This window comes from Schistocerca piceifrons, chromosome 2, assembly GCF_021461385.2.
Source record: "Schistocerca piceifrons isolate TAMUIC-IGC-003096 chromosome 2, iqSchPice1.1, whole genome shotgun sequence".
Taxonomy (NCBI): Eukaryota; Metazoa; Arthropoda; class Insecta; order Orthoptera; family Acrididae; genus Schistocerca; species Schistocerca piceifrons.
Window position 1 is genome coordinate 311,723,765 of NC_060139.1, and position 23,787 is coordinate 311,747,551.

Consider the following 23,787-nt stretch of genomic DNA (forward strand, 5'->3'; position numbering starts at 1 on the left):
TAGTATCTGACAGAATGTGAGAAGGGCCTCATTTTGGGGTCTCCATTTGGCTGACTAGGCGAAGCATGCAGTATCCATATTGGTGGCGTATTCGCATCTGACAGTGGTCCGATGTTGGACTGCATGGTAACGTGAGGGCAGACTTATTCATTGTCAAAGTTCCAGTCGACCACATCTGACGACCACGCGTGAGGATGGCTGTATTATGCACAAAATGTACTGTAACCCCTTCACGTCTGCGCTGCCACTAGAGAACAAGTATTGGACTCCTTGCAATATTCTGTGTCATCCCATACCATTGTTCAGAAACCTTTTTTTTCACATTATTAACGTATAGATAGTTGTGTACTGTTCGTGACTGTAACTTGTATTTTAGGCTCTGAGCTCTTTGGGACTTAACTTCTGAGGTCATCAGTCCCCTAGAACTTAGAACTACTTAAACCTAACTAACCTAAGGAGATCACACACATCCATGCCCGAGGCAGGATTCGAACCTGCGACCGTACCGGTCGCGCGGTTCCAGACTGTAGCGCCTAGAACCGCTCGGCCACCCCGACCGGCTGTAGTTTAGGGATTATTAATTAATGAGTATTTTAATAACTATCGTTCGTAATTATAGGTATTGTTAATAATTATTAGTTACTAATCCCTAACCATTTTCTTACTTGCTATAGTTATTCATAATCCACCACCTAATTTCTTAAGGTGGATCTTATGCCGTCGTAGCCACTGTGTTATGCTCTCGTAGCCACCGTGTCTGGCTGAATGAACTAGCACATTAGTGACGCACTAACACTTGCATTGCCCGTATCCCACCAATAGGATGCAGGCCATACTTATTATTGTTGTTATTCTTTTGTTTTCTTTTCTATTTTTTTCTGCAGTGTTGTATACTTTTGAAAACATATAAACAATTAAGGAAGCAAGAAATTATAGAAGATGAATGAGATAAATTTCAACAAGCAAAAAATAGATGATAAGAGATATAGTAATAATGAGAAATGTTAGAACCACCTCCTTAATATTATTTACAGTTTTCGATAAGAACGGACATAGATGGTAATTTAATTCTTACAATTTAAAGTGACCATAGAGCTACAATAGCCAGTCACTTTTAATTTAATTATGTGCAATTGTAAATAATTATAAGAAGTGATCAAAAACTTTCCGATTGAAGGCGTTGCTGCAGCGTATATGCGACGTAGTGCGACTCCGATGTGAGTTTATAAGCACCGACGTGTGGGCAAGAGATTAATGTGGCATTTGTGTCTTTCCGATGCTCTTGTGGTAAGTGCGGAAACGTGAGCTATGGCGACGGTTTTGCCAATTTCGTCCAAAAACGACCAACGTGCAGTTACTCTTCTCTTGGTTGCCGAAGGACAGACACCGGTAGACATCCATCGGAGAATGAAGAGTGTGTATGGGGCAGCTTGTCTGTCGAAAACAATGACTGCGACAAGAGGTGCTCAGGCTTCATGACAACGCACGCCCCCATATCGAAAAAATGTCGGTACGCAGAAGTTACGCCAACTCAAGTGGGGAACACTTGAGCACGCGTCGTAAAGTCCTGATCTCTCCCCTTGCTACTATGACGAATTCGGTACCTTGGAAAAGGCCTTCGAGGGTCGACGGTTCCCGTCGGAAGAGAAAGTGTAGCAGGCATATACGGACTTCTTCACGGAGCGGAACAGGGTGTTTTATCAAACGGGTATGTGTTTTATCAACCTGGTGCGTCGGTGGGTTGATTGCCTCAATGCTCATAGCGATATGGTCTGATCGGCATGCCCATTCTGGACTGCGTGGCCTTCGAACGGAAACTTTTTGATCGCCCCTTATAATAATTTCTCAATTACGATCGATATCTTGATATAAAAACGTCTTCGCTACTGTGAAACACATCTCTTCTGCTGAACAAGTGTCCATAGCTCTTAAGATATGCGTTTTGGAGCCCACTTTTACTATGCATTTTTTTCTTGTTTTGGTCCGTACTACCTCTTCCCAAGATATAGAAATCAAAGAGCTTGCAGTGGAATATATTTGTTTCACAGTATCGAAGATGAACAAGTGCTGATAGCTCTTTAGATGTTCATTTAGAGCACATGTTTACGGACCTTTTTCCTTCGAATAATCTTTCCTGTCATATCCCTGAATACTCCCGTTTCTCCTCTGGCATCCTGTGCTACTGGGCTCAAATTGCGTGAATATACAGCTTTTTCGTGACTTCTATGACAATTCCAAGTCACTTTCACTTGCTATAGTAATAATACTTATAGACAGATGCATTTACTCTATTGTTTAATAGTATTTTGTTTTTGTTTTAGGGACAGATAGACGAGGTAACGTAGCGTTGGTTACAGTTTATGGTAACTATACATCTACAATAGTCAGTCGATTTTAAGACCTAATTATACTGAGTAATTTTGAATTACAAGTTATGCTATAATATTAAAACTTCCATATTAAAATTAACGATTTAATTTAAAACTTCCAGCCTGTAATCGACGTTTTAGTGTAAATTATTGTTGAGCTCAGATTATATATAGTGAAATTCACTGTCACTTCCACTTACTATATTATTGTTTATAGAAAGACAAGTGTAGGATTAAATATGATGCACAGTTTATAGTCACTAGACAGCTATAATTCACAGTCGCTTCTAAAGCTAGGTACTATGTCTGTGGGAGTAGTGGAGCTGCTGTGGTTCTGGGACAAAGGGCCCATTGTTTTCCTTATGTAAACAACCCAGCCACTTCACATAGAGTACATACGTAAACAAAGTGCACTCCATTAACCCACTCCATTGTTTGTTTATGACCCTAATATCAACAAACTGTTTACTTGTGCTCTTAGTTATATTTATGCAAGTCTAACTTACAACAAATGCTGTTAGCCTATTCTTAATGACCATAATTTATAACCTAATGTGGCCGCCAGATGCTTTTAGCCTTACGTAAACAAAAACTACATTTGTGTTCTTAAGTTATGTTTATGCAAGTCTAACTTACAACAAATACTGTTAACCTAATCTTAATGACCGTAATTATTAACTAACATGGCCGTCAGATGCTTTTAGCCTTATGTAAACAAAAATCACACTTCTGCTCTTTAGTTATGTTTATGCAAGTCTAATTTACGACAAGTGCTGTTAGCCTAATCGTAATGTCCATAATTTATTATCAAACATGGCTGCCAGATGCTTTTAGCCTTATGTAAACAAAAAAACTCTTGTACTCTTAAATTATGTTTATACAAGTTTAATTTATGACCAAATACTTGTAGCCTATTCTCAACAGCTAAAATTTATAACCTAGAAAAGGGTTACCTCTCATTCCCCACCCCTTTAGGCTGTGGTGGCCATCATGATGAGATGGACTCATCATTCGTTCTCTGGATGTCGGTCAATCACCATCAAAAGACAGCAGCAGCAGATATCGGCCACTGCCCCCGGAAAGTACAAGTGTGAAATTCAAATTACATTTGCAGTTTTGATTTTGCAATTTGCAGCAGAGTATTGTGGCCATTAGCATTTTCTGCAAGCATTCCTATCATACGACCAGTTACCATTATTTTGTACAGTTTAGGGGGAATTTGTTCTGACTTTGAGGGCACCTTGTTAATTTTCTTCCTTCAAATACCCACTGATTTTCATGATCATCGTCCATAGACAAACACACATAGATTATCATAAATACGAGGCTTTAAATGTTAACATTAACCACTACAGTGCATTATTCAAACAAATACGCTCTTCCTACGTATCAAGTCTACGTTTCACTATAAGGAACTTCTCCCTGCATTACTAGTGTGTTAAAAACAATGGTCTACACACTGTGACATCACTGTGAGGCCGCTGTAGAGGACTGTCACACGGTGAAATTATAGTAGACTTGTAAGTAATGGAAGTAAATTAAAAAAATTCAAGTGGGAACATTTTGAGAGACAACTATGTAAATATATGTTTGACATTGCTAAAGTATACTGTAAACAATTTCCCACACTTGTGCTGCTGCTGCTACTACTGAGGATAGGATTGTAATATTAGAGGTATGCACTTTTATACAAGCAATAAAAAAATATATACTGAGATCCACACTGGGAGTGTGTGCATCCCCTGCACTGCTTGTCTGGAGCTCCCACCACTCATACCACTGCTAGAGCCCAGCCCTCCACTCCCACAGCCACAGCATGCCACTACCTCCGAGTCAGCTGGAGAGAAGGTGTACAGTGATTCTCTCAGCAGTACATCCTGCAGGAGCAACGTGTGAAGGTAGAGGAACTGCCAAAACTTTCACCAGACATGTGCATAACAAAGGGGTGCCTGGAGCAGGTAGGCCTTTGTTCTAGTCCATCACACGAAGACCAACATGTGTCAACATCTAAACTGGGGATACTGATGTTCAGAGAATGATATATATATATATATATATATATATATATATATATATATATATATATATGTGCACGGTAAGTCTCTGCTGACCCCCAGTTCTGGGTGACTTTCCCGAAATCTGCCCCTTTTCCTAGACCTCTCCAGTCCTTTTCCTTCACCCCTCTTCTTTCCCCTTCAACCCTTCTGCCTGAAGAAGGAGCCAGTGGTTCCAAAAGCTTGTCAACTACAAGCGTCTTTTATGTGTGTGTTATGCGGCCGCTTAGTCAGTAGTTTTTTAGCTATCCAATCAAATAATTTTGTCAATAATTGGATGTATGCGCTGTATGCGCCCGCACGTTGTCGTGCAAATTGATGGGTGGGTTGCACAGAAAGTGTCGCCGCTTCTTTCGCAAAGCTGGTCGCAGGTGATGCTCCAAAAACGAACAGTAATACCGTGCATTGACGGTATGCCATGGAGGAACGTAATGCGTTAGGATAACATTATCACACCATCACAATCGTACATGAGAACCACCATAACTTTAGACCGATCCGTTCGCACCGCCAACAGAACAGGCTCTGCTAACGGTATACTACGCCTTCAACACTGCTGGCAACGGGAGCGATGGTGACTACTTTGAAGGACAGTGACAGATGCAAACATGTAACTCTTTTGTATCGGTTTTGAATAAATAGTTGCCACTATTTAAGTTCCAATGCTCGTAGATATACACGTAGGTACATTTGAACATTTTATTTCGGTTGTTCCAGTTTGATACATGTACCTTTCTGAGAACACATGCTGTTACAGCGTGATTACCTGTAAATACTACATTAATGATTAAATGCTCAAAATGATGTCTGTCAACATCAATGCATATGATGCACTGAGAACCATAAGGATTTGAAGGCCCAAAGCCCACCATTGTCGAGCCCACAGTTGTGTGAATATCTGAGAAATCAGTGAGACAGGTTTTCGTGAATGTTCATTTATACAACATGGGCCTACAGCCCAGATAAACCTGACTCACCAAGTGTCAGAAGCATGAATAAATGCCACAGCCTCACAATTGGAGATGATGTGCCTTAGGCCCTCATGGTTCTCAGTGCCTCGCATATAACAATTGAGAAAATTTATTCGAAAGTAGCTTCCACCTTAGCAGTGTGCAATCTACATTCTGTATAAACTATTTGATCAAAGTTATGCAGACACCTACTAAAAATTCTACCACTACGATTGGTGATATAAAGTGTCCCTCATAAAAGTCGTTATATGTGTCTTCTCAGGTATTTCCGTATACAGGATGGTCCATTGATCGTGACCGGGCCATATATTTCACGAATTAAGCGTCAAACGAAAAAACTACAAAGAAGAAACTTGTCTAGCTTGAAGGGGGAAACCAGATGGCCCTATGGTTGGCCCGCTAGATGGCACTGCCATAGTTCAAATGGATATCAACTGCATCTTTTTAAATACGAACACACATTTTTATTACATACTCGTGTAGCACGTAAAGATATATGAATATTTTAGTTGGACCACTTTTTTCGCTTTGTGATAGATGGCGCTGTAATAGTCACAAACATATGGCTCACAATTTTAGACGAACAGTTGGTAACAGGTAGGTTTTTTAAATTAAACGTAGGTACGTTTGAACATTTTATTTCGGTTGTTCCAGTTTGATACATTTACCTTTCTGAGAACACATGCTGTTACAGCGTGATTACCTGTAAATACCATATTAATGCAATAAATGCTCAAAATGATGTTCGTCAACCTCAATGCATTTGGCGGTATCTATCTTTCCCCTAGTGAAATATGCTTCTAAATCCTTACATCTATCTTTTAGCAATTGCTGCTTGACCGTTTTGCCCTTCCTGGCAGTTTCATTTTTTAGGTGTTTGTATTTCCTTTCGCCTGCTGCATTCGCTGCATTTTTATATTTATTCTTTAGCCAGTTAAACTCTATATCTCTGGTGATACCATGTCTTGTTACGTATCTGAATCGCTGCTACCTTCACTATTTCATCTCTCAAAGCTATCCATTCGTTTTCTACTGTGTTCCTTTCCCCTGTTCTAGTCAATTGTTGCCTAATTCTCCCTCTGAAACTCTCAACAGTCTCGGTTTCTTTCAAATCATTCATCTCCCATCTCCTTAATCTCCTATCTTTTCCAGTTTCTTTAGTTTAATCTACAGTTTATAACCAATGAATTGTGGTCAGAGTCCACATCTGCCCTTGGAAATGTCTTCCAGTTTTAAATATGGTTCCGAAATCTCTGTCTTACCATTACATAATTAATCAGTAACCTGGTGTCTCCAGGTCTCTTTCACGTGCACAAGCGTCTTCCATAATTCTTAAACGAAATGTTAGGGATGATTAAATTAAAATCAGTGCAAAATTCTACCAGACGGCTTCCACTTCCATTCCTGGCCCCATCCATATTCACCTATAATTTTTCCTTCTTTCCGTTTTCCTACTATGGAATTCTAGTTCCCCATCAAAATTAAATGTTCGTGTCCCTTAAGTATCTGAATAATTTCAGTTCGTCATACATTTTCTCAATCTCTTCATCATTTGCGGAACTAGTTGGCATATACATTTGTACCAGTGTGATGGTTGTTGGTTTTGTGTCGTATTTTGGCTATGATAATGCGTTCACTACGCTGTTCATAGTAGCTTACCTGCATTCCTATTTCTTTATTCATTATCAAACCTACTTATTTGATTTTATATTTATGACCTGCCCCTCCTGTCACCAAACTTCATTAATTCCCAGTATATCTAATTTCACCCTACCCATTTCACTTTTTACATTTGCTGACCTACCTGCGCAGTTAAGGGATCTACGATTCCGCTCTTCGACTACGTTACTGGTAACAAGCCATTCGAATCAGGAACAGGTGTGTAATATCTAGGAGTAACCGTTCAGACGCAGTGGAACAATCACATAAGACAACTTTTAAGAAAGAAAGGCTTCATGCTGAGGTTCGTTGGCAGAATCTTAAGAAAATTTATTTCATCATATACGAAAGAAGTGGTTTACAAAACATCTATTTGACCAGTCCGTTTTATCAGTATTTGCTGTTCACGTTGAGTCCTCATTAGGTTGGATTAATAGAAAATCCAGCGAAATGCTGCATGTTTTGCCATGTCGAGCGAAGTTTTTCCTGTTGAGAAAAAGTAGTCAAAGAGTGTATGCTGCGAGCGATGTATTACTTCCTTCCACACACATCTAGCAAAATGACCGCTATGAGGAATTAGAGCTAAAACGCATGTTTACCAACAGTCATTCTGTCCATGTGAATGGGGCAGGGTTGAGGGTTAATGTAGTCTCCATAACACACCGTTAAGTGGCATGTGAGGGTTGCACGTCTGATTTCTCGGTACAGACGTCCTGTAGACACTAGGATCACCTGCGAGAGCTGCTGTATTTCTTCCATGGAGTCCCGTTTAAGTTCCGACAAAAGCCCATGTATGGTGCTTGTCATAATACACTAGCATGATCGTAATTCTTTGATCACTACGACAGCATTAGCATATAAAAGGATTTAAACGAGAGAATGGCTTGCGCTCTATTGGAGGTCCCTGACCTTGATGGTATGGTAGCTAATATCAAGTGTCAATGAACTTTTATAATGTACAGTGGTTCTTCGCTGTCGTACAGAAGTGGTAAGATTCCTCCGACTTCATACTTGTGGATGAGTACATTTTTGCGCCATTGCCAAACTGGGATGTAGCAATGACAGAAACAGAAGTGCTGGTGACAATAAGCAAACTGAATTTAAAAATCAGTAAAATGGAAGTTGCTGATGTATATGCTATATATATATAGAAGACTGTAGTTTTAATAAAACATTTGTTTATGGGACGCATATGGAGAAAGGTGGTACCACGCAGCAATACTCTAAAACAGGGCTGACAGGTGTGGTCTAGATTTGTTTTCGAGAATATTACGAAACGCCTATTTGAATCTTTTGTATCATCATATAGTGGACTGGACATGGGACATCTTCTTATTCCGTAGATCTTAAGAAAAAAGCATTGCGAACTGTTACTGTTCCCGGAAATACTGTTATTCTGCAAATATTAAGCAAATGAGACAATGTTTTAAATAGAGTTAGGCAGATCCCTATTACAGAAATTACTGATTCCTGCTGCAGACGGAATGGTGCTGTTCCCTAAATCGAGTATCAAACTCTCCAACAGCGTGTAGGATAAATGAACAATGCGCTAAATCTTCACATATCTCGTTGTTCTATGTATAATTCTGTTAAGTGATGCAAACTTTGAAGAATTAAATCAACACTGGGCGTACATAATATATACCATAATCACTGTACAGGGCAGAGGGTCCTTGTTACAGATTGCAGCCGTTTTTCCGCCATTCTTTGAACTTTTTTTTCAGTGTCATCTGGCAAAAATAGCTGGTAATAATGGAGAAGAGGGTGAAGAAGTATGGTGTAGGCAATCTCTGTTAGCACAGATCTGCTGCATTTTCGAAGTTTTGTGGCAATGAAACTGCGGTTGTGCACACCTTATTTTTTGTGCAGGTAACAGCAGCGTCTGAGAAATGCTTTATGGAGTATGGCGTGGGGGAAATCTTTATTATAGATGCCACATGATGGTTTAATCAGATCTTGGCTGTATACTAGAAGCTAACCTGCAACGGGACTTCGGAATAGACATAAGCAAATCCCTATTAAAGAAATTACTTCTAGATTAGTGGTTTTATCCTATGCACATATTGGGTAGAGGAACAGTGATTGTGTGTGCGTGTGTGTGTGTGTGTGTGTGTGTGTGTGTGTGTGTGTGTGTGTGTGTGTATGTGTGTGCGAGCTCTACTCTCTCTTGCGTAATTCCAAAGGAATTTATACTAGATATATGATGGTGACGGTAAAAGATTCATTGCACAGTATAATAACCGGTCAAGAAATTCCCGAGATTTCTGCTAACAACATTTTTCCTTTGCATAATGGTACACAGATAAAAACTTCCCGGTCAAGAGACAAAGGAATTTACGTTCGAACTACTGCTTTGCTAGCGCTTCTCTTAAGTGCTTTCAAGATACCGGCACGCTACAGGGTAAGGATTATTCTACTGTTAACTACTTTTATACAAGGATTCAGTCAAGTTATGAGCAGGTGAAAAAATTCATTATCCAATAAAGACCTAGATACAGGTATGTGATTACTCCAGTAAAATATTTAGGTGTTATTGTATAATGAACTTATTATCTAGTGTGCACCTACACTCATGGTCCATTGGATTAGAGAAGGCGCTATGTTTGGAGACAGTGCGTTCTTGTCGCTACAGCGGATGGCGTAGTTCGGCGCACCACGTGGTTGTCAGCACTAGTAGTGGCGAACAACGAAAAGACGAATTTCATCGCGGCCAGATCGTGGTCACGGGACAAATCAATCTCGCAGGACGCGCAGATACAGGGCTTTTCTTTCGAGGAAAACCGCCGCAGCCAGAGTAACCTGCCGTGGGAGACCCATGTTGCGGATTGTAACAATGCATACACCCGTCTGAGTGCAGCGAAGCGTTTATTCAGTAGTTGAGTGCTGGAGGAAAACAACCATACTATCCACAACCTCCTCTTTGCTATAGGGTCTAGAAGCCACCGCCCATAAATTTATATCTGCTCTACACAGATCACAAGGCACAGTGATTAGCTTTGGCGTAGAAACACTGTCAATGAATGCTCTGAGCATTGGAAAAGGTCATGTGGCATGATGAGTCGAGGTACATGTTGATGGCAGGGTAGTAGGACACTTTTTTTTTTTTTTTTTTTTTTTTTTTTTTTTTTCACTTGCCGCCCTGATTTTACGACCCACCACCTAAGTGCTTAAGGTGGGTCTATTTTGACCACTTGGCCGCTACGACCGGTGTGCGGACTGTGATGTAGTTGATGAAACTCACACCAGTTCCCGCATCCGGTCGCACCGTTGCCCGTGTCCCGCCACGTGGAGGCGAGTCTGTGCTTTTTTTTTTTTTTTTTTTTTTTTTACTTTGGCAGCTTTCCCAAAACCGATTTAACAAAAATTTTACAAAAATTAATTTTGAATTGGAAGAAGGAAATACAAGGAATAGTTTAGTCTGAAGAGGAGAAAAGACGATAGGAAAGGAAGAGATGATAGTCCCACCACCGTAGGGGACTGAGGATGAGCGTCTTGGGATTTATCTTCAAGCCTCTGATCCTCAGTCCCCTAACCTTAGCCTAGGAAGTTCTATTCTATTCTAGTTGTGGCGTTTGATATCTCTATTTATGTTCTGTCTGGTTACTTGTATACAGGTTTAGAGTGCCGTGGTAGCTGATGGCAATTGCGACGGTGCGCCGACACTGTTTGTGTCTAATTTTATACATTAATCTATTGTCAGTTTTAGGTCTACTTATGTAAGTCTATTGCATGTCAGTTGTTTTATATTGAGACTTAGTTTAGTTCTTCCACACTATGGTGTCTGTCTGGGTGCTGCATATAGGTTTATTGTCTGTGTGGTCTTCTGTTCCTGTATTCTTTGTGGCATTCGTCAGAAATTTTGTCTGTTAGTGCGTTCAGTATGTCCCAAAGTTCAGGTGTTCTGATCGCGTCGTATATGTGTTCCTCTGTCTGTAAGTGTTGTATCCCAGGTGTGTTCCTGTGCTGTCCGTATTTCCCGCAGAATAGGATTGTGTGTTCGGGGGTTCCCATACCTCCACATGTACACGTTGATGTGTCTCTAAGACTCACGCGATTTAAGTGCGTGGGATAAGGTCCGTGGCCAGTCAAGAAATGCACCATGCCGCGGCTAGGATCGGCATGTTTCATTCTTAATCTTTCCGTTATGTTCGGAAAAAATGTATAGACTCTCCGTCCCTTATCACTTGTGCCCCATTCCTGTTGCCATGTGTCGATTTTCCATTTTTTGAGGTCCCGCTTATTGTTCAGCGGGGAACCAGTCAATATGTTGACCTGGTCTAGTCTACCCATCTTTAACCAGTACAGAGCGGCCCGATATTTGATTGTGATATCTATCGGGAAAATTCCTAGCACGACACACAGTGCTTCAACTGATGTAGTGCCGAAGGCTCCCGATAGTCGCAGAAGGACGCTTCTCTGCCCTCGCCTAACCGCTGTTCTGTTTGTGACGAGGTTGAGTCTGTGCGCCAATGTACTGGCCGCAAAGCTTAGCACTGATTCGAAGAGTGCGCAGTGGTAAGTTCGTGTGACTGACAGAGGAAGTCTGTATTGTCCTGAATTAATCCTTGCCAGTTTATGTAGTAATTTTTCTGCCTTGTTTGTTGTTATTCTGATATGTTCATGGAAGTTCAGCTTCTCATCTATGTATACGCCCAAGTAGCGGGTTACCGTCATTCTCTTTATGTTGTTGTTCTGTATTTTAATAGATGGATTGCGTCTGAGTTGCCCTTTGAGCAGTGTGTATGTTGTTTTGTTGCCCGCTATCTTGAGTTTGTTTGCGTTGCACCATTGTGTTATTGTCTGCAGTGTGCCACTCGCCTTCTCCTCTAGCTGGGCTCTTGTATTTGCTGAGATGACCACCAGTAGGTCATCTGCATAGGCGACAGCACCGTCTGTCCTCATATCCTCCTCCAGCAGTTGCAGGAGAGGTTCAAAAATTATGTCCCAGAAGATGGGTCCACAGATCGATCCCTGCGGACATCCCTTGGTAATTTTCCTTATTACCTTCCGGTTGCCCACGCGCCATTCCACTATTCTGTCTCTGCAGTAGTCTAAAAGACTGTTGTATAGGGCTGCGGGTACTTCCATCTGGCGTAACCTCAGAAACAGTGCTGGCCACCACAGGTTGTCAAATGCTCCTGCGATGTCTATCATGATTGCCAAAGAGTATGTTTTATCTGTGTTTTGTGTGATTTCTAAAGCTCTGTTTATTGCATCATCGATGCTTTTCCCTTTCCGAAATCCAAACTGGTGGGGATTCATTCCAAGTAGGGTTCTGTGAGCCTGCAAGCGGTCACACAGTAGCCTCTCTTGGATTTTTGCCATGGTGTTTATGAGGCATATTGGTCTGTAGGATTTCGGATCTGATTGGTCTCTGTCTGATGATTTTCGTATGATGACTGCATTTGAGGTTTTCCAGACTGTCGGTACACGGCCTAGCCTTAAGGCGTCGTTTAGTAGTTCTGTTAAGTATGGGGTGATCTGTGGTGCTAGCCTCTTAAGCACTTCTGCATGGATCCTGTCGGGTCCAGGTGCTTTTTTATTCTTTAGCTCTCTTATCGCTACCGCAACTTCCTCGTGCGCAAAGGGACAGGTGACGGCGTCGGTGTTATACTGTTCATGAAGTTCTTGTCTGAGTGTGATCTGTTCCTGTGTGTCTGAGTCTGTGGCATCTTCCGGGAGGAGTTTGTTCAGCAGATATTGTGCTGTGTTTCTCCATCCCACTGTCATTGTGCCGTCTTCCTGCCGTAGCGTGCTTAATGCCAATGGGGTCTTTATTTTTTCTGTCAGGATCTTGTATTGTTCCCCCCAGATATTCTGTTGTGTGTGTGTGGTCAAGTAGCTCTCCCAATGTTGTTTCCTGGTCTGAAATAATGTCTTTTTGAAGAGTTCTTTGGCTTCCCTATATGCAGCTAGTCTCAGTAGTTTGTCTCTTTGTATCCATGTCCTCTGGTATAGTTTTCGTTTCCTTGTCATGTCACGTTTGACTCTGGTTAATTCGTCTGACCATGGTGTTTCCCGTTGTTTGCTGTGTGTGTGCGTAGGTATTGCTGTTTCTTGTGCTGTTTGGATGATTTGTGTCAGTTTGTGTGCTCTGTAGTCCACGCTTCCCTGTATGTTGTATATATTCTCATTTTGAACAATTTGTTGTAGTCTGTCCCAATTCGCTCTTTTAAAGTTGAAGTGTGTTGTATTGTGTGTGGTGCGATAATTGTTTGTTGTGAGACTTATTTCTATTATGTTGTGATCACTTGTGGTCAGAGAGTCGTGTATGGTCCATCTTTGCAGTCGTCCTAATGTTCTGTCATTCGCCAGAGTAATATCGATTTTGGTGGCAGATCCGCCTGGACCTCTGTATGTAGGTGTAGGTCCGTCTTCATTTATAATATGTAGTTGTGTCTCCTGTATGACGTCGTTGACTTTCCGTCCTCTGTCGTCCGTTCTGTCCGAGTGCCATAGTGTGGATTTAGCGTTGATATCTGCACATATAATTAGGTTCTTATTTCTAGAGTATTCAGCAATGTCTTGTATCATATGTAGGTATGGCTCTATGTCGTCACTGTACTGTGCGTATAGTGATGAGACCACCCATGTGTCTCGACCCTTAGTTATTTCTGCTGTGGCCAGATGACTGTTACATAGCTGCGTAATCTTAGTGATATTTAAAGTTTTGTTGAGGACAACTATGGCAGCCTTGTAGTTTCGTCTGTCTGAGATTGTGACAGCGTCCCAGGGTAGGTTAGTTAAGTTTCCCTGGGTTGTCACATAAGGTTCTTGCAGGCAAAGAATATCCGCCTGCAAGTCCAGAGCTACTCGCGGCAGTTCTGCACTAACGAGTGTGCTTCTATTAGCATTAAGTTGTATTATTTTCATGGGTGTTTCACATGAAGGTAGAATTTGTGTCCTGTTTGCGAGTAGTCAAAGTCAGTTCTGCCATGTGCCCTCACTTGGTCCTTGTACACTTGGTGTGGGTTATATGTTTCCCCCCTCCGACTACACGCTAGTATGACTAATTTTTCTAGCTCTGCTGGGTCTGTAGGTATGTTTGCGGTCTTTAAAGTCATTCTGTCAGATTGTTCAGTGGTCGGGAAGCATACATAGCTGCCTAATGGGTGAAGTAGTCTGGTTAGCAGTCTTTGTGCTGTGATGAAAGTATCCTTATATTCTAGCCTACTTAGTCTTAAGTTTAGTTCTACATTGTTGTAGTCAGCATGCCATGGTGTTTGGCCGACTTTTCTCTTCTGCTCTTTTTCTACATATGGGATGATTCCGCTATATTTATCTCGAAGTGCAGATGTCACCGGTGTGGTGTCTTGTTCCGTCTTCAATGGTGGTGAGGCTGATGAGCTGTTACCTGCGGCTCTTCTTCTTTCACCTTTACTTTTTCTTATGTTTACACTACCTATTGCACTGTCGTCACCTTTCTTTTTGCTATCACTATCTGTACACTCATCGTCACTATCGTGATTACCCGTAAGTAGGTTTGTGTCAAGGACTACTACCTTTTTCTTATATGTCTCGTTACATCCGGTCATCTGTTGTGTTTCATTATGTTGTTGAGGTGTTATGCGTTGTTGTGTATGATCTGCAGGGTTAATTATCCCTCCAGATACAAAATTCACTGGTTTTATATGTCCTATACATCTTTTTGTATTATACCTTTTTGGTGTGTTGTCATTTACTCTTTCTTCGCTGCTAGCTTTGGCATAATCAGGTGTTGCGTGAGATTTCTGTGTATTGTCCATTTGTTCGTTTTCCGTGTGTTTGTTTAGGTTTACAGACTTGTCTGTGTTCGTGTTTGTTTGTGTGCTATTGTTTTGTATTCGATCGGTGTTGCTGTGTGGATTGTATAGCACTTCAAATTCCAGCTCGTCAATTCTTGCCTGCAGTGATTGCTGGTAGCTGACCCAGTATTGCATCTGTTTTTTAAGTTGTTTGGCTATGTTATAATGTATAGCTCCATTAAGTACCATGTCGTCGATGAAGTCCATGGTATTTATATAACTGTCATGTAATGCGTGCATACCTTGAAGAGATGGGATATCGTCTGTGTGTGTGGGGTGAGTGGGAAGCAGTCCCATCTGCCTGCGCCAGCTTATAGCTCTTTGGTGGTTTCGATTAATAGTCGATGGTGATTTATAGTTCGTTTTTTGCATTCTTGATTGGGGCAGTGTTGGGCTGCTTTCATTCTCCATAATCGAAGCTCTGTAGCAGTCGATCTTGGAGGAATTTATGTGTTTGACAATCAAGACCTCTTCGTCTGGCACACAATTTGCCTCGGATTCTGCAGGGGATGCAGATGTCTTGTTCTGCTAGTTTGCACTGATTTCTTATGTGGCCCTTCCCTTTGCAATTGGAGCACGTGATTTCGGTGTCTTTACACTGCTTTGTGGTGTGTCCAATATCACAGCACTTGTAGCAGGTGGGGACTTGGGCGAAATTTTTGACAGTTAGAGACTGGAAATCTATATAGACTCTATCCCGTTTTGTCAAAATTTTGTGCAGATTCGGCGTGACTTCAATAACTTGATGATTGTATCCCCGCCCTCTTGGTCCTGTTCGGAATTTGATTTTTGTCTCTTTCAGGGTAGTAGGACATCGAAAGCACGCATCAAGCTTGCAGCTTTTGGTGGGGAGGTCGGGCCGGGGGTTGGGGGTTACATTTACGTAGGATGAATGAAGGCCTGCTACAACTTTAGTTCTCTCACCGTGAACAGCACAGAAACTGTCCCTTCGCGTGCATACGTTTTTTTCGTTTCCAGTAAAATATTACACCTCCCGATTTTGTCAGCATGGCTCAAGGAATACTCCACAGAACGTACGGGTGCTTATGTTCCTCCCACCGCTTTCTCGACCCGTGTCACCTGAACTGCATCCTATAGACCACATCTGCGATTCAACGATCGGGGCAGTGGTGGAGCAATCATCAGCTATAAATGCTGCGACCAAAAGTGTGCGTCTGGATAGGTAACGGGCAACATCAATACTGCCGGCCATAACGTACTCCGTGATGCCGCGTCGTGTGTTTATACTATGCGAGACGTGCCTCGAGAAAAAGTTGTGCGAGGATTTCATCTACACAGAGTAAAACACAGTATGAGAACTAACTTTCGGGAGATATGGTAGTGGAATCCATCGAAGATACCATTAGGAACTTAATCCGTATGACGAGGAGATTTTGCTCTTGTACTAGCTTAGCGCCCGCTGCTGCGCTCGTGTAGACTGTATGGCCCGCAGAGATGGTTTTGTTTTTCTTTAATCGAATTTTCATGTTGTTCATAAACTGTAATGCCTTCTAAGCTTTTCACGTTAATTAAGTCCATATAAGCATGGCCTTTTCCGAATGTAATTATGACCACAAAGCGATTCTGGTAGCTGGAGTCCAAAGTTTTTGTTAATCATACATTTTGTGTTCTTGTGGAGATATTTCCATAGCAACTTTCATACCTAAGAAATATTTCTTTGTATCTTAACACCAATTTTCATAAACTCGGCTTTAAAATTTTGTTTTGAGTAACGAAATATTTTCCTAAAAATTTTCGTCCCCTATTGCACTCGCTTGGGCGTTGAATTTCCAGAAACACTGAAACACGCATTTTTTAATTTCTAACCGAGAAGTCAAATACCAGTGTCATAGATTTAGCCTTAAAATCTTCTTAAGCAATTATTTATTTTCAAAACAACTTTCTCCAACTACTTTGCCCCCTTAGTGGCTGAATTTCCAAAAACGCTGAAATACATATTTTTTATTTTGTGATGAGAAACCAAATACCAGTTTCGTAGTTCTAGCTTCAAAATTTCCTTAATAGGGAAGTACTTTCAAAAATCCTTTCATCCTCTATTTCGCCCCCTTAGGAGTGGTATTTTGGACAATCCCTTCTTAAACGATGCCTACAGTAAAAGACCCGCATTCTCCCCAAACTTCAAGTTTCTATCCTGTAGCAGTTTGGGCTGGGCGATGATGAGTCAGTGAATCAGTCAGACCCCCATAGATGTTCAGTTTCCAAAACCACTGAAACACGTGTTTTTTCATCTTTAATCGAGAAACCAAACACCAATTTTCAAAGATTTAGCTTTGAAAATGCTTTCACAATGAAACATTTACAAAAATCGTTTCACCCCCTTGGGAGCTGAATCTTCAAAACCGGTGACATGCGTGTGATTTATTTCTAACAGAAGCCAAATACAAATTTTCATAGATTTAGCTTCAAAAATACAACATGAAATGTTTCCATAAAAATTTTCATCTTTTTTTTCAGCCGCATAGGGGTTGAATTTCCAAAAAAAGTGAAAGACGTATTTTTTGTTTCTAACTGAGAAGCAAAATTAAGATTTTCATAGTTTTAGCTTTAAAAATACTTTCATAATAAAATATTTTGATAAACATCTCATCCCCTATTTCTTACCCTTGGGGGTTCGATTTCCAAAAACACTGAAACATATATTTTTTTAAATTTGTAATCGAAAAGTCAAATACCAATGTTTATAGATGTAACTTTAAAATTACTTTAATAGTTCCTTAATAATGATAAATTTTCAAAAAAGCCTATCACCCACTATTTCGACCCCATAGGGTTAAATTTCCAAAAATGCTGAAACAATTATTGCATTATTTCTGATCGAGAAACCAATCTGATCGAGAAACCAAATACCAATTTCCAAAGGTCTAGCTTCAAAATTGCATTCATAGCGACATTTTTTTAAAAAACCTTCATCCTCTATTTCACCCCCTTAGGGTTGGAATTTTAGAAAATCCATTGTTAAACGACATATGCATTATAAGATCCACATCTTCTCCAAATTTCAAGTTTCTGTCCATAGTGGTATGGGCTGGGCGATGATTAGTGGGTCAGTCAGGCAGTCCGGAAGTTTTTATTATATTTTATATAGAGAGATTACTGATTGGTCCGAAAATCGAAAAGATGGATGCGAAGCTGCAAGAAGCAGGGACTGTTCGAGGAAGGCTTGCTGTGACTCAGCAATTCCTTGTCACAGGTGAATCAAACACAAGTTGATTTTTACTAATTCAGTTTTAATGAAAACTGTTAAATACGTAAGTATACTGTAAAATAAATACGTAAGTATCCTGTAAAGAATACTTAAACTGTAAATCAGCGTATATATAGAATACAAAATGTGCATATCGTAGCCGGTAACTCTGCTTTTATTCTCCCTCGGTCTTTCCCTACTGTATGGCCCCATCAGAATTTTCATTAAGGATCACACTCATTTCCTTGCACACAACTTCCCTTTTTGCATCATGGCACCACTCGGGATCCCCAAAAGCGAGTCGCTTTTGTAAAATTCATCCCTCTTCGTTCATTATTCCGTACGCAACAAGGAACGGCGCTTACGGTGCTCTGAACAAATCAGCGAGATACGCCGTCCCACACTCGTAACTGACATGTGTGTGGCTCACCCCGAAACAGCTTCGCGCAACCCATTTCGTGGTGGTAAGCCCGTTTACACTACACGAGGCTTGATTCGCGAAATTGTTGCGCGAGATTGTTTAGCGTAGTGTAAACGCAGCTGTAGACAGAGCGGGAGACGCACGTGACTTGCGATGATGCTACGTCACCAGTGCCGGTTTAAGGCCCGAGCGACATTTAAGCAGCCGCCTGGGGCGCCGAGCTGAAGAGGTGCCAGAGGCGCATCTTTTGGTAGATTTGTACACATGAGTGTATCGTAATTAGTAGCGGAAACAACCTGTTTCCACGCTCCCGAAGACTGGAAAATTACACAGGTCACACCAATACTCAAGAAAGGTAGCAGGAGTAATCCACTAAATTACAGGCCCATATCATTAACACCGATATGCAGCAGGATTTTGGAACATAAACTGTGTTTGAACATTATGAATTACCTCGAAGAAAACGGTCTATTGACATACGGTCGATACGGATTTAGAAAACATCGTTCTTGGGAAACGCAACTAGCTCTTTACACTCCGCCGGCATGGATGTGTGTGATGTCCTTAGGTTAGTTAGGTTAAGGTAGTTCTAAGTTCTAGGGGACTGATGACCTCAGAAGTGAAGTCCCGTAGTGCTCAGAGCCATTTGCACCATTCTGTACTCGCACGAAGTGTTGAGTGCTATTGACAAGGGATTTCAAATAGATTCCGTGTTTCTGAATTTTGCAGAAGGCTTTTGACACTCTACCACACAAGCGGCATGTAGTGAAATTGCGTGCTTACGGAATATCGTCACAGTTATGTGCTTTCCTGTTAGAGAGGTCACAGTTCGTAGTAATTGACAGAAAGTCATCAAGTGCAACAGAGGTGATTTCTAGCGTTTCTCAAGGTAGTGTTATAGGCTCTTTGCTGTTCCTTATCTATATAAACGATTTAGGAGACAATCTGAGTGGCCGACTTAGGTTGTTTGCAGATGATACTGTCGTTTGTTATCTAGTAAAGCCATCAGAAGATCAAAACAAATTGCAAAACGATTTAGGAAAGATATATGAAAGGCGCGGAAATTGAAAACTGACCCTAAATAATGAAAAGTGTGAATCATCCACATGCTAAAAGGAATCCGTTAAACTTGAGTTACACGATAAATCAATCAAATCTAAAGGCCGTAAATATAACTAAATACCTAGGTATTGCTATTACTGACAATTTAAATTGGAAAGAATACACAGAAAATGTTGTGTGGAAAGCAAACCAGAGACTGCGTTTTATTGGCAGAATACTCAGAAAATGTAAAACACCTACTAAGGAGACTGCCTACACTACGCCTATCCGTCCTCTTTTGGAGGACTGCTGCGCGGTCTGGGATTCTCACCAGATAGGATTAACGGAGTAAATCAAGAAAATTCAAAGCACGTTTTGTAGTATCGCGAAATAGGGGAGAGAGTGTCTCAAACACGATTCTGGATTTGAGATGGACACCATTACAACAAAGGCCTTTTTCGTTGCGGCGGAATATTCTCACGAAATTTTTATTCACCAACCTTATCCTCAGAAAGCGAAAATATTTTGTTGACGCTGACCTACACAGGCAGAAACGATCATCATAACAAAATAAGAGAAATCAGAGCTCTCACGGAAAAATATAAGTGCTCGCTTTAAGAGTTGCGGTGAAGATGGTTCGATAAACCCTCTGCCAAGCACTTAAATGTGATTTGCAGAGTATCCATCTAGATTTACATGAAGGCTTACCTCTAAAGGTCCCTGTAACAACCCAAGGAAAGGGCCGGCCTAAGTGGCCGAGCGGTTATAGGCGCTACAGTCTGGAACTGCGCGACGCTACGGTCGCAGGTTCGAATCCTGCCTCGGGCATGGATGTGTGTGATGTCCTTAGGTTAGATAGGTTTAAGTAGTCCTAAGTTCTAGGGCACTGATGACCTCAGAAGTTAAGTCCCATAGTGCTCAGAGCCATTTTTGAACCCAAGGAAAGGACAAGGCAACACGTATGTGCGAGGGAGGGAAACAGGGGGTGGGCGGAAGGGGGGGGGGGGGGGGGAAGGCGCCACCGATGACACATCAGTTGTGTGGAAAAACGTTCTCGGACCGGCCCTATGCGTTCCGGCGCGTGACACGCACCGAAGTTGGTCAGTGAAAAACAAAACGGCTGTGCTGCTATACAATGGCTGTTAGATGCACCGCACAACACCGCTTTTGTAAAACAGAGCGTAGACAGCCTCGAAGACGGGAAGCTAAGTTGCGCGCGCATCGATTACGCTCCGCGTCCTGCGCAAGGACACCAAGCTACAGCGAAGCCCGGTGGAAGTGACGTGAGCACATTTATCTGTAAGGTGGCGCTGTATTTGGGGCCGGCCCCTGTATTTATAATCGGCGCTTGGCGATCCTCCCGCGCAGGGGGCAGCGGCCGCGAAGACAGAGCTGAAACCGCAACCATGGAAACGCGGCGGCGGTGCGAGGAGGCTCCCAGCACCGCAAGGGATCAGGAATGTCCTTGTGTATTCGCGTTACTCTCGCGGCGTCATACCTGATGTTGCCGTCTCCGTACGCTCGGAGGCTCGACTGACGTGTCTCCGCCGCTTGCCGTTTAACCGAAAACTCGTCGCTGAAGTCGGCTGTCGGGTACAAGTAGACTACACCAGCGTAAAAGGGAGGCCGTGTACAAGAGTTCGGCATTGACGCTACACATGCAGTTGTTGAGCATGACGATTATTCTAGTACAATACAAAGGCTGATCGGTCAGCTATGAATATTGTTATTATTACAGGTATTATTATTATTTGCGTCAGAGCCCTGTGGGATCACGCAAAGTATTCTGCCTCACTTAAGCATTCTTTCTGATCTTCCACGATTCTCTCATTTTTTGTACGTGGAGTCTCTTTCTATTCTCAATCCACTTTTTCCATGGTTTCTTTGGACTTGGTTGTCTGACCTAACATTCCACTTGTATACCTCGTCTCTGTATATGTTTTTGTCTTCAGTTTCTATTGGATGGCTTTGTGCTTTTTCGAGGTCAAATTTGACTTGTGCGATCCATTGTGTTGATTTGACCTGTATGATCCTTGGTACTGTAGACTTGACCCCTTGTATCTATGTCAGAATTCTGTTCATGTGTCTTGTTAGCGGTAGCCTGCTGAAGGAAGAACGGCCGCACAGGGTAGCCTTGCGGTCTAGGCGCCTTGTCACGGTTCGCGCGTCTCCCGCCGTCGGAGGTTCGAGTCCTCCCTCGGGTATGGGTATATGAGTTGTCCTCAGCATAAGTTAAAGTTAGTTTAATAACTGTGTAAGCCTGGGGACCGATGACCCTCAGCAGTTTGGTCCCATAAAAACTTACCACTAATTTCCAATAAAGGAAGAACGCAAAATCATGAGAAAAATTATCGGTCCGAAGCTGGCAGAAGAGGGATACAGATTACACTCGCAGAAAACCACAGATATGATGTCAGACCTAGCAGCAGATGTCTGAAAAAGAAGGTTAAAGTGCCTGTAGAACTTTAACATTCTTTTTCAGACGTCTGCTGCTAGGTCTGACATCTCTGTGGATTTCCTAGACTCTAATCTGTATCCCACTTCTGTCAGCTTTGGGCCGAGAATTTTTCTCATGATTTTGCGTTTTTCCTTCAGTATGTTTTCCATGTCGCTTTTCGTATGGAGGGTTAATGTCTCACTTGCATACAGTACTTCAGGCTTGATTAGTGTGTTGTAGCGGCTGATCTTTGTTTGAATGGACACGCATTACTTATATATAAGGGTGAGTCACTAACTATTGCCACCTAGAATAACTCCTTAAGTATGATAGTAACTGAAAAGTTTGTGGAACAAATGTTGCATGGGACAACGGGGGCCCTGATATGACGTTGGTTTTTTGTGCTAGGTGGGGTCGCTTCAGAGATATGAAGGTCAACATTTTTTTTAATGGGATGCTATAGTTTGGTACTTATTTTCTTATAGCTGCTATCGAGACGACTGCAATGATGTGTAATAGTAAGGTCAATAAAGGTCAAAAAGGTGGCATGATCGTCCAATATAAAGAAGGTGTTCGAATCACTTTGGCACTTATCGAAGCACTGCTCTGACAATTCTGTCTCGTATACCGTGAAAATAGTAAATATCCGCCGAATACAGCGTATGCATCTAACGTGTCATTGACATATAAACACCATTCGACGGTTTCGCAACACAACACTAACAAGGACGGTAAGACTAGTATCGTCGAATCAAGCGAGTGTGAATGATGTATTCCTTCGAAGAACAAGCCGATATGCTTCTCATTTACGGAGAATGCCACCGAAATTCATTGAAAGACAGAGACTTATACGCTGAAAGATATTCTCAACGTACTCACCCTACACGTCGCACATTTAAATATGTGTATGATAAATTGAGAACAACTGGATCTGTAACGCATCGGAAACGTATCCGGCAAAGGAAAGTTACTAACGAGGAAATGGAAATTGGTACTCTTGCCACTGTGGTTCGACATTCTTGTGTCAGTTCGCGTCAAATCGCGAGGGAATCTGGCATGAGCCAGAGTAGTGTTACTGTTCTACATCGCCATAAATATCGTCCTTACCATATCAATCTCCACCAAGAAATAACTGGTACGGATTGTATGCGTCGCACTGAATTCTGCCGATGGGCTCAACTTCAGATTCAGAGGGATGACACATTTATTAATTTGATTTTATTTACTGACGAGGCTACATTCACGAACCATGGAAATAATATGCATTATTGAGCAATTGAAAATCCATGTTGGCTGCGGCAAGTTGCACACCAAAAACCGTGGTCGGTGAATGTATGATGTGGTATTCTGGAGGACAGAATTATACGCTCCTATTTCGTTGAAGGAAATCTTAATGGTAGGAAGTACACCACATTCCTGCAAGAAACATTAGGTCTGTTATTGGAAGAAATACCTTCAGGAACAAGCAACAGAATGTGGTATCAACACGATGGGGGTCCAGCACATTTTTCGCTGATGGCTAGAAATGAGTTTCAGAGAAAATTCCCAAATCATAAGATTTGACGCAGAGGAGATGTGTCGTGGCCGGCTCGTTCGCCAGACTTGACGCCTCTGGATTTTTTCTTGTGGGGATTCGTAAAAACTATTGTTCGTAAAGACGTTCCAACTACACCTGAAGAACTGTCAGAGCATTTGCTTCGATAAGTGCCGATGTGATAAGGAATACCACTCAATCCTTGATAAGAAGATTGTAGCACTGCATTGGTACCAATGGTCATCACTTCGAACACCTTCTGTAAAAAGACGTTCATGTCACATTTGTGACCTTCGTTGACCTTCAAAGACC

General features: G+C 41.8%; 1 protein-coding gene across 1 annotated transcript in view; it reads left to right on the forward strand.

The window, feature by feature from the left end:
* LOC124776644 (sialin) overlaps positions 1-23,787 on the forward strand; it is a 316,704-nt gene that overhangs the window by 111,152 nt on the left and 181,765 nt on the right. The window contains exon 3 of the mRNA XM_047251732.1: positions 2,322-2,336. Within this exon, the coding sequence (XP_047107688.1) occupies positions 2,322-2,336 (15 nt within the window). The remainder of the gene's footprint in view (positions 1-2,321; positions 2,337-23,787) is intronic.